Here is an 11862-nt window from a genome sequence, read left to right as displayed (position 1 = left end):
AAAAAAAAAAAAAAAAACAACAACCCTCTAAACGCTGAGGCTAGTGGTGCAATCCCGTGATCCAGCTATCCAGGAGGCTGAGGCAGGAAGACCACAAGTTCAATGCCTAATCAGACTACAGGGAGACCCTGTCTTAAAGGATTAAAAAAATCTGGATGGATACATGTAGTTCAGTTGGTAGAGAGTTTGCCTCGCACACTGTAAGACCTGGACTCAACCCCCAGTACAAATGAAAAGCAGACAGCACTGGCTGGTTCTCAAGAAGACTCGGCAGCCCGAGGCACTACAGCAGTCGTCCGCCTGTTATAGTGTTTAACACAGTTTGTGTCCGCGCACCGCATTCAGGCCACACAAGATATAAAGGGTTACAAATATTCAGATTTTATTATAAATAAAATACTGTTTTCTTTTTAAACATAGAAAAATGCCAAGTGTTGCGCTTTACTAACCTCCCGGAAGAGGAAGGCTGTGGAGATTAAGGCAAACCGCTAAAGTGAAGGCACATTTAAAAGGGCCACAGTTGGGATCAAGAGGAAAATTCCATGGGGAAAAAAAATAAAACAATCTATTCTGTGTGACACCCGGCATTTTACAGCAGCCATCCTGTCAATTTTATTACATAAAATACAGATTACTGAAACTATACAATAAAACAATGGCCGTGCTGCAGGAGTGTAATAGGTATTATCTTGTAAATAACTTTCATTTTTAAAAATAAATTTCTGTTTAAAAATATACCACACAGAAGGAGAGGATGAACCAAACCAAACACTCCACCCACCATGGCCTAAGCCCTGCTGGAGTGGAGCTGACCCAACGGATGATGGTGGTCTGTTCCAGCCATTTTCCTGCAACTGTGACCAACATGCACCTGCTACGGTGGCAAGCACTTAATTAGAGGAACTAGCCAATCAGCACTGAACTTGGTGAGGAAGAGCCACACCTCTGCTGTGGCAGAAAAGACCTCGGAGGAGCAAGAGTGGAACCTCAGGGGTGCCAAGCCGAGCATTTTGGTGATCTCCATATGCCCAAGAGAGATGGAGACAGGCTGAACAGAGTCTCCTCTCTGCCATCAGCTGTGCCTGGCGCCCTAAAGTGCTCAGTCATTACATGCTCCCTACAAAACTGACCCATCCGGCTCAGGAATGGGAGAGTCCCATCAGTAAAGTTTCCTAACTACTTCGCCCGGTCACCTGTTGGCTGCTCTGGGGCAGACATGGAGGACAGCATGGAGCTACCGCTCAGATGATCAGGGCAACAGGGGAGAGCGCCTGAGTGCCCTCTTGGGTCTGGCTGTGGGGCTGAGCAGGCTGAGATTGCGGTCAGACAATGAAGGTGCTGCAAACACGAGGCGGAGGCAGAGGCAGAGCAAAACACTGGGGAGCAGGGATGATTCAGGAGACGATGGGAAGGGAGGAGGTGCACAGGTTCCCTGTGCTAGCAAGAGGGAAATCTGAGCAAAGACGTGAGCTGACAGTGCCCTCCTAGGAGGCCTGGGAATATTTACATAAACTCCTTACTCTATAATCATGATAAAAAAAAAACATTCACACAAAAAATATAAATTTCAAATAATTAATAGCACCAGTGTGTCAGATAATAGTTTCTTTCCCCCCCGCTACGCAAAGTACAAAATTGCATAGTGTTAAAGGCTATATATAAATCTCAGAGGCAGGTAGCAGGAGGAGGGGGCATGGGGCAGGAACTGTCACAGTGTGGTCCTAAGAAAACCACAGAGCTGAGGATCTGAGGTTGAGAATCCTACTAGGAAATGCCACACAAGGTTCTTCCCGTTCCGTACAGAGGAAAGTCTCAAGAGTGGGTGGAGCCACAAAGTGCAGGAACTAGATGGCGCTGGCAGCGGTGTGAAATACTGAGCAACAGCATTTGCCACCAGGATCTGGCAAACAATGACGTATTTTGAAAAGTTCTAAATATAACACGTTAGAAAAAGAGAATTCGAGCTTAGGGGCAAACACTACACCTCCCTCCAACAGAGAAGAAGAAAGCACAGATGGAGCCCTAATGATACTGGCTACACCTCATCCGGAAAATCTGGGGAGGAGGGAATCTGCTTTTCTTCCATTGGTCAAGATCTTAGAGACCAACTGTTTGACAGATAGCTTAACACTAATTCCAAGACTAACACACTAACAAAGCTTGAAGAATTAGGCTTGGAAAAAAAATTTAGTGGTTATCGCATCCCTGTTTCTTCTGCATCAAGTCCCATTTATAAAAATATCAAAAGCTATCTAGTGTAGTGATGAGTGCAAGCTGCCCATCCAGACTTTGTAACAGCTGCCTATGAATTTGAAAATAGTTTATCTTCCTGGTCAGTTCATACGGGACAGAATCCTAGGTGTCTTTGAGCCATACTCTCCGGGAGACGGACACGTAACTGTACTCTTTCCCAGGACGGCTCAGTGTCCTACACTCAACAGCTAGCACCACTGGTGGATGGCTACCAACATCTGAATGACCGATACCTTTGGCACAGGATGTTTATTTCCTTTTGTTTAAAAGAGGAGGCTGAAGATGCGGAGGCACTTTCGTTATCCACAGACGGGGCATACCGCCCATCTCAACGCTATGATGAGGAGCCAAACATTTCCTTCATAGAAACATGAGAACGGAGATAGGTTCTGCTGGTGTTGAGAGGAGGGAAGGGGAGGGGTCTGCCTTGGCTTAAGGTTGCTGGGTAAAGGGCTGACGTGAATGGAAGAGACTTTATTAGGCCAAACCCTTTGTTCCTGGTTCAGGATGTTTAACCTGCTCCTCTTTAAACTCCGACTTTTTGTGCTCACAGGGACAGTGATGGAGAGCAGCAGAGAGGTGGGGGGTCTGAAAAGTGTAATCTTTGTGTCAAGGCACTGTGGCCTCACGGGCTCCCCTTCTGGGGGCCCTGCCTTGGGCCCTCTTGTCACTAGGGCTTTTCAATGGACGGGGTGTTAAAGCAGCCAGATGGGAGGGTCTTCTTGATGTCCTCCAGGTTGTGAATGTCCTTTATGATCTCGTCTATGTCTCGGTTATAGTCCATGATGGCTGCCTCCTGCTTCCGGGCTTCATTCTCTAGGTCAGCCACCTTCCTGTCCAAATCACTGACCTTCATTTCGTCCTTGGCTTTGCTCAGGGTGCCCTCGATCTCATTCAGCTTGTTCAGGTCCACGGTGTCCAGCTGTCCTGCAGAGTCAGGAAGGACACAAAGGAGAACAGGCTCATTCCTCGAGAACTGGAACGTGATACCAAGTGCCTCTTGCTTTGTCATAAACTAAGGCTAGGAGCTGTCCTGACTCAAAGGTGCTACGTGTGCTGTGTTCAAGGGTCTAAGCAGTGCTGGCCTGGTCAACAAGGGCAGGCAGAGTGAATGATTAATATTAGAATAGTTGTAGTTTTGTTCTTGAGAAAACTGGTTTTCATAGAATGTCTTAATTTTTAAATATTTATTATTATTTCTGTGTGTGTGTGTGTACACATGTGTGTACATGTGTGTCTGCATGAATGCCAAGGCATATATGTGAAGGTCAGAAGACAACCTTCAGGAGTTGGTTCTCTCTTTCCACCATGTGGGTCCCAGGGACTGAACTCAGGTTGTCAGGCACGGCAGCAAGTGCCTTGCCCACTCCATCTCTTCAGCCCTCACGGAACGTTTTCTAAATGCACAGCTACCACATCTTAGACCTCGCATATGCTTACGAAGGCCATTTGGTAACACCCAATCCTTTTGCCAGGTCATATGTGTAATCTGTGGGCCATTTCAGTATCATCAAAGAATATAAAAATCTCTAAGATAGAAGCATATGTCCGCAACTCCCAGGTTCCAGGGAAGATGCACTGGTTTAGGGATCACTTCCTGTTTGTAAAAGTTAGACACTACTAGGAAAATAGAAAATGGCAAATGGCCAAGGCTGAAATGCTGAGATAATGCCAGCAAAGCCTCAATCTAAACACAGTAAGACAAAAAATAAGATCCTTCTGAAAGATGATGCTCCATAGCAAATAAGGACAGAGAGAGGCAGTCTCCTGAGACCAGTCTAGCTAGCTCACTGACTCTCAGACGCCAGGAATTTATTGGCCCACCTAAAACCTAGGTGATAGAGCCAGCAATCTAGTTCCAGGCTCCCTGCTCGCAAAGTCTGCCTCTTCTCCCTTCTCTCTCTTTAGCTTACGTCCATTTTAGGGTCATCTGCCAGCACATAACTTATTATTATTGATCTTTGAAACATAAAATATTATTTGTCTTAAAAAAAAAAACTAAACAAAACAGTGGCACACAAATTCCAGAACTCGGGAGGCAGAGGCCGCTGGATCTCTGAGTCTGAGGCCAGCTTGGTCTACAGAGTAAGTTCCAGAAACAGATACAGAGAAACCCTGTCTCGGAAAACAAACAACACAACACAATCCCCAGTCTTCAAAGGCTATATTACTCCTTCAAAATGGAGCCTGGTGACAAAAGGCTGTGTGTCCTAAAAGGAGATCTGCCTCTACCAAACTAGATTAAAAGGAGGGTTCAGTGTGCTTGTATTTCCATGGAAACCAAATAAAACAAACAAAGTCTCCCTCCCTTTTAGTGTAAACGTTTTCACTTCATCAAACTGTTCTCTGGTTGGCAATGGAGAGATTCTGAGAATTCTTTATTCTACCATGGAGCCTTTCAAACCCCTTAAAGAACCCCACCAGCAGGGGGGACTAAGGGGAAATGGCTGTTTAATTGCACGATGAACCCTGGCCATAAATGACACCCCAGCTGGCAGCTCATCTTCAAATGTAAAGACCGTGGTGTCCTAGTCGGGCAGCGTCCGGGGATGGCACCTAAAGCACCTGAGCTCAATGAGGCCGGATTCCTCTTCACTCTAGAGCTGGCGCCCAGCAATGCTGTGATGCTGCAGCTGACCTAGACGGTGCTGCCAGGCAAGACAGTGGGTACGGCAGCCCTAACTGTGCAGGAGCTAAAGGAAACGTTAATATCGATGAGTTGAGGACTCCGAGTCGGTGGCGTCAGACCCCAGGACGGCACAAAGCTCTGGGTGCCGGCAGGAGCGAGCCTTCTGTTACTTACCTAGCTGCTCCAGGAGGTCAGTCAGTTGGCCGAGGAGGCTGCTAACGGAGTTTTTGGCTTTTCTGGCATTGAGCTCAGCTTCCTGAGCAGCCTGTGAAGCCTGCGGGGAGAGAGTAAACAGCATGACTACCCCTGAGTCCATGTTTCCGTCGTCTCTAAATAGTTCCCTTAGTGGGCAGCAGACCTATTTCAGATGTCCCCCTCCAAGTGCTGAGTCACAGACCCTCTGCAGGTTTGGGGTGGTGTCTTTCTTCAGGTGGAGGATGTTACTTCTACTGCATGGAACAATCAGAATTCCTATGATTTTTTTTTTGGCGGGGGGACAGTCTTGCTATGTAACCTAAGCTGGTCTCAAATACAAGATTCTCCTGTCTCTGCCTTCCGAGTGCTGGACTGTAGGTATATACTCCTATGCCTGGCTGCCCTTCCTGACATATGCATTCAGAAGAATGAAGCTATCTCATTTTCTCACTTCCCCACTCCAGAATACCTAGGGCAAACACATGATAAAATGCATTAGGTAGAATTAGGTTATTTTTAAAGTACAGATTGAGCACAGGAACACAACGTGGATACTCTCAGGTACCTGATTATTTAGAGATGTCCTATTCTTGGAGAGTTTTCATAAGCAAAGCAAGGCTTTTCTGAAAATTCTCTGTCAACTACACACACACACACACACACACACACACACCCGTGAATACAATGGATATTTTCAAAGTCAACCAAAGGTAAATACATTTGGGAAAGTTCCATGAAACCTGAACAAACACACTGGGCATGAGTCACAGGAAGCAGCGGTGGAAAAGGAAGCATCTACGCGTCAGAAAGCAGATGCTGTCACCAACAAAGCCAACAGCAGAGAAACGAGCATCTTTGCATGCCCCACCAGGAATTATTGTTCCTTGTTTTGTGGTCAAAACAAAGCAAACATCTAGGGATCAAAACAATGTGAAAATTTTAAAAACAGAAAAGATAATAAAAAAGCTTTCACAAATAAATGATTAACTCAGTTCAAATTGCAGCTGCTCTCGGGGAGCCGCATGGGCTTCCGGACCGTTCTGGGACTGGGACACAGGACTCTGCTGTTTAACCTGTGGCCTTCAGTGTCTTCCAGAAAGAACCAAAACCCTTCTGGTTGAAGAAAATGTTAGATCTAGGCAATACTCACTGAATGGTGGACTTTCAAAACTATATAAATACAAAAGGGATAGTGTATGAGGGCATGGCTTACTGATCCCAAGAAGTTATGTACCAAACTAACAAAAGTGGATTCTCTTTCTGCTCTTTGAACTAAACCCATATTTCTTTTTGGAACTCATAAATATGTATTCTCTACTTTTTTCAACATGCTTTAAATACAATGCTTCCATCAAGATGGCTCAAAAGGTAAGTCGCCAATAAATTTGATGACCTGAGTTCTAGGCCCCAAATCCACATGGTGGAAGAAAGAACTAACTCCCACAAACTGTCCTGGGACATCCGCGTGTTACCGTGTGCACGCATGCACACACATGGAATAAATAAGTATATTTTAAAAAAGAGAAGCCATAAGAGAAACATTGATGTTTGCTTCATGGTAATTTCCATTTGAGCCTCATTTTTACATTAAAAATTGCAGGATAATCCAGCACAAAGCTTAAAAACTCAGCTGTTTTAGTCAGTCATGGTGGTGCATAACTTTAATCCCAGCACGCAGGAGACAGAAACAGGAAGATCTCTATGAGTTCAAGGCCATCCTGGCCTACAGGGAGAGCCCCAGGTCAGTCAAGGCCACACTGGGAGACCACCCTGTCTCATAAAACAAAACCCAAAGCTCAACTGGGTGCATAGAGAAGGGTCACTTCACCAGACCTTGTATTTGTCCTTTCCATCTCAAGGTAAAAATGACCCACAGCAAAAGGCCCTGTTTTGGGGGCCTCAAAAAAATCGGGCCTCTTCCTGACACAGCAAGGGTGAGAGCAAACAAGTTGATGATGTTCACCAACCCTGTGAATGCAACTCAAAACAGCCCCGTAAGTCCTTTCTAATGCAAAATAGAACACGGAATGAAGAAAAATAGCCCCTCATTCTCCCGCATACCAGTCACAAAACCACTCTGCCACAGTGGCCTGCTGTGCACAGTCACCACAGACAGTGTGCAAGGGAAGCGGGTGTGAGGCTGGTGTGAGGCTGGTGTGAGGCTGGTGTGAGGCTGGTGTGAGGCTGGTGTGAGGCTGGTGTGCTTCAGTGCAGTGGCAGAGAGCGTTCCTCAAATGCCTTGTAGAAGGACCCGGTCTCTGCCCCTCGTGAGCGAGCAGCTGGGAGGACTCAGGAAGAAACTGGCTTTTCGCTGCATTCTCCTTTTAAAACAATTTTAATTTTATCCCAAGTATGAATCACCTACTCAGCCACATTAAACACACACACACACACGGCTTTTTTTTTAAGTGTTCTAAAACTCCAGCTGTGAGGAAAATGTTTTGCTTCTAACTGAGTGGTTTGGGGACAGGGCAATTGTGCAACACCAATACCTGGCAGAGGAGCCAAATTCTTTGTCTTCTCCATAAGCTACTGACCACTTCTTGACCAGAAAATGCAATACAAACCCGAAGTTCACATGGAAAAGGCATTGTTGGGGGGTCTCTCCCAGTGAGCACCCTCCCCTCTGCCTCTGAACAACAACAGGGAGCTCTTACCATCCCCGCCATCATCATGTCCTGGTCGGCATCGTCTTGTTTCCTCTTCAGCTCATTTTCTGCTTCCTCCAGCTGCCTCAACATAACGTTCACCTCGTTATCCAGATCCGTCACTTCTGCGAAGGTTCTCTCGGCGTCGGCCTTGGTGCCGGTGGCATTCTAGGCACAGAAGGAACTGCTGACCAAAGCAAACCAAAGACCCCAGAGCCACCCACCTTCCCTTTCCTAGAGCGCCTCCTACTCCCTTCTGTAATCTGTTTTGCTACAACAGAGAACAAACTCTGCACGGACTCAGGGGTCTAGAGAGCATGAGATGTGTGAACAGGGGCTGGCGAAGAGAGGAGCACTCACCTTCTGCACAGCGCTGGCAATCATCTCTGCCTCGTGGGCTTTGGTCTTGGCCTCCGTGGCATCGGCTGCAGCATTGCCCAGGGCCAGCTGTGCCTCCCGTGTCTTCTCATTGGCCTCAGCTATGGTCTGGTTGATGGCGGGAATCCTCCTGAGAGCCTCCTCTGCAGCTGTCTTGTTATCATTCACACGTCTATCAAAATCTAAAAAGGAGTTCAAGGCACACATTTGAATTAAACTGCCAAAAAGAAAACAAAACTGCAATTGGATTTTGTTTTATATGCAGCAAACATCTGTTGGGGAAACAAACAGTAACAACTGGAGCTGAACCTCAGAGAGGACAGAACACACCTATCCCTGTGCAGAAGGGTTCAGGACGAGTCACAGTCCTGCACATCCATTTCTGAGTAGAGTTCCTGCTTGAAAAGCCACTGCCATGTAGGCCCGGCACACCACTGCCTCAGCCAGTCTACTGTGTGTCGGGTGCAGTATGGCACTCTGCTGACGAAAGGGAACCAGCAACCCAAGAGGCGAATCTGTGGAGCAGGAGTTCAAACAGACCCCGACACCAAAGCTACACTTGCAACTCTTATGCTTATAGAACCTGTGATTATTTTCACCAAACACGAATGGACCCCTCGGTGAACTGGGCGGGTGTGTTTCTCCAAGACAAAGAATTAGATATCAGAGGTGGAAAAAAAGATAATCTCCGTTTATCACTGAAGGTCAGCTAAGCAGGCGGACTGCGGGGACGCAAGTTAGTCTAATGCGAGACCACCCTCCTACACATGGCTTTTTGTTTGCGGACTGAAGAATCAGAGGCACTCTGATTTTTCTTTCAAATACTCGAGCTCCAGATTTGCCAAGAGATCCTGCTTCGATAAATAGAAGACCCATTAAGGAGGTACCTGGAATCAACTTGAGGTCTACACATGCACATGCACACAGCGCCCCCGACACACACACACACACACACATACAGACTATGGAGGTTAAACAAAGTATGGTAGAAGACCAAGGTTAACTACTGGATCAAAGTAGTCGGTGTATAGGATTTAGCGCACTGTTATGTTCAGTGGGAATCATGCTAAATACAATCGGAAAAGTGACTCGGTGACCGCCTCTGCGGAGGACAGGCATAGACGCTGCTGCTGCCTGACCCTCTCATACCTTTGAGGTTGTTGAGAATGTCATTGGCTTCTTGTAAGGTATTTCGTCCCTTTTTAGCAGCCTCTTCAGCAAGAGCCTTGGCAGCGTCAGCTCGAGCTAGGAGTTGGTCGGCCGTCTGCAAGTACATAGCAGGTCAGAGTGCAAACCTTTCTGGGCCGGCCTTCCCTCTAACAGACAAGCCCTCACAGCCACAGCTTAGGGACTGAAGCACACACAAAGGCCGCACGCTAGACGCGGCTCACCCTTGAGTCGTTTAAATTGTTGTCTCCAGAAATGCGGCCAGTGGCAAATCAAACTAACCTGCTGCTCAGCCTTTCCCTTCTCTAAAAGGTTCTTTACTTCATTTTCCTTCCCCCTCATGTCTTCCCGAAGGTCCTCATAGTCCTTCAGCTTCTGGTCAATTAGACGGTCCAGATCCGCAGCTTCCTTCTTGATTTTATTTGCTTCATTCTGTGACGAACATGTAAGCAATGATCACAATAAATGACAAGGAAGCTTAGGAACTCTGAGATTTAAGGCTCAATTGACAGAAAGACAGCAGAGGTCAAGGGTTTGCGGGTTTTTTAAAACCAAGTATACTTTAGTGATTTCCGAAGGTCTCCTGTATTGTGATTAGCTTCCACAGCTCTGCCAGCCACAGCTTAAACACATCTTCCTACAAGTCCCTTTCATAAACTCCCCTACTCCCCTCCCACAGCTGCAGCCCTCTGTCTACCATCATATCAAGCCTGTCTATTTCACATTGCACACATGGACTCAGTCACATTAGTCACCTGAAGAGACCAAAACCTTGGGAAACCAGCTGACACCTCAGATACAGAAAACAAGATGGTCAATTTCAAGTTTAGTATTAAAGATATTTACATGAGGGTTTTGTGTGAGGAACCACGGTTAGAAGAAATAAAACACCACCAACTCCCAAATATTCTACCTGCCCTGGGCATGCTGCTATAGTTCTTGCAGGCTCGCTCTTCTTGCTGCTCTCTAGGTCCCTGTTACACAAGGCTCCAGCCACACTCTGCTTCAATTAACTCAAATATATCACAGTTTGGATTTATATGAAACATCTAGAGGAAGTATTCCTATTACCAAGAAACCCTTGCTCCTTCATGTCTATAGTTCTTTATCTCACTAAGTTACATCTGCGTAATTAAAATAGAATTTACCTTTACCAGTGAGCCAGCTGGAGGTCTGGAAGGGAGAAGCAGGGCAGGCTCTTACCCAGACTAGAGGGACAGGGGCGTCAGGGACTACAGTGGCCAGTCTTTGCACACATACCTCCAGCGCCTCGGAGTCCACAGGGGTCAGCTGGGCCACACTGGCATAGATCTCTACAGCTTTGTCACCTGCCCGCTTGGCTTCCTCATGGACTCGGGCAGCCTGCTTCTCCAGGTCCTGAGAGATGTTCTTTGCTTGCTCATACCTGAGGAACAAACGATGTAATTCAATTTGAAAAAAACAAAACATGCTTTTTTAACATCTTAATATTAATCAGATACAATTTACTTACTATCCCTGGGACAACAGCTCCAAAAACCTAAAAGGAACTGTGTTGGGGACTGCGGACCACCAGACCCTGAAGTCCTTGTAAACAACTTGTTTTCCTCTGCTCTGAGCAGCCTGCAGCTGCAAGGTTCCGAGAGCTGGGGCGAGGCCAGAGCCCTATATAAGTTGTCTCTGAGCACAATAAAATGGGCATTCTTGGCATTCTTATCAAGGATGTCCCCATGGCCCTGTCTGTCTGTCTGTCTCTTGTCTATTATTTTGTTTTTAAATTTTCAGTCTAGTTCCCGTAGTGTGTAGCAAGTAGAGCGCGGAACAGAACCAGTATATAGAACCAGTTTTATATAACTGCTGTACCCAATGCTCTCATTTTGATAACAACCCTAGCTAAAAGTTACATTTCATTTTTTCAGTTCTATTTAGCTTACCGTATATAAACCAGGCATCCCTAAAACCCAAATTCCAGCTCTATAACATTTCTAGCTCTGATAATACAACAGGTGAAGTTCATACCTGATTCCATGTGATGGCTACTATCAAACGGCAGACACACTACAAATACTAGGTAAATACCAGGCCACACATACACAAACATGAATGAACTTTGTATTTAGACTTGGGTCTCACTCACAATCTCATTATATAGACAGACAGACACACACACACACAAACACGTCCCAAACACTTCTGGTCCCTAATCTTTCAGATTAGAAATATTCAATTGATACATTTTATACATTCTTACTTTGGACCGTTTAAAGGCCGGCAGCTCAGCACATTTTATCCACTTTACTCTAACGTCTCTTCTCTTCGGCCTCCATTTACGAAGTCTTTTTTTTTTGGTTTTTTGAGACAGGGTTTCTCTGTGGCTTTGGAGCCTGTCCTGGAACTAGCTCTTGTAGACCAGGCTGGTCTCGAACTCACAGAGATCTGCCTGCCTCTGCCTCCCGAGTGCTGGGATTAAAGGCGTGTGCCACCATCACACCCGGCACGAAGTCTCTTAAGTACGTGGCCAATCTAGCTCCCATCGCCTGCAGGTAGAGCTGGAGGGGCAGCACATCCCCTGCCCTAACCACTCCACCACTCTGAAAGTGTGATGAACTTCAC

At 46.3% G+C, this 11862-nt stretch overlaps 1 protein-coding gene across 1 annotated transcript in view; it reads right to left on the bottom strand.

The window, feature by feature from the left end:
* Window positions 1-364: 364 nt before the first annotated feature.
* Lamc1 (laminin subunit gamma 1) overlaps window positions 365-11862 on the bottom strand; it is a 123161-nt gene continuing 111663 nt past the window's right edge. Inside the window, exons 22-28 of the mRNA XM_057769666.1 lie at window positions 10531-10675; window positions 9553-9702; window positions 9253-9367; window positions 8086-8285; window positions 7735-7893; window positions 5057-5156; window positions 365-3180 (exon numbers count right to left, since the gene is read on the bottom strand). Coding sequence (XP_057625649.1) covers window positions 2924-3180; window positions 5057-5156; window positions 7735-7893; window positions 8086-8285; window positions 9253-9367; window positions 9553-9702; window positions 10531-10675 — 1126 coding nt within the window. The 3' untranslated portion in view covers window positions 365-2923. The remainder of the gene's footprint in view (window positions 3181-5056; window positions 5157-7734; window positions 7894-8085; window positions 8286-9252; window positions 9368-9552; window positions 9703-10530; window positions 10676-11862) is intronic.

The sequence above is a fragment of the Chionomys nivalis genome, chromosome 5 (genome assembly GCF_950005125.1).
Source record: "Chionomys nivalis chromosome 5, mChiNiv1.1, whole genome shotgun sequence".
Classification (NCBI taxonomy): Eukaryota; Metazoa; Chordata; class Mammalia; order Rodentia; family Cricetidae; genus Chionomys; species Chionomys nivalis.
The sequence above is the reverse complement of the archived record's forward strand: the minus strand, read 5'-3'. Positions and strand labels throughout refer to the sequence as shown.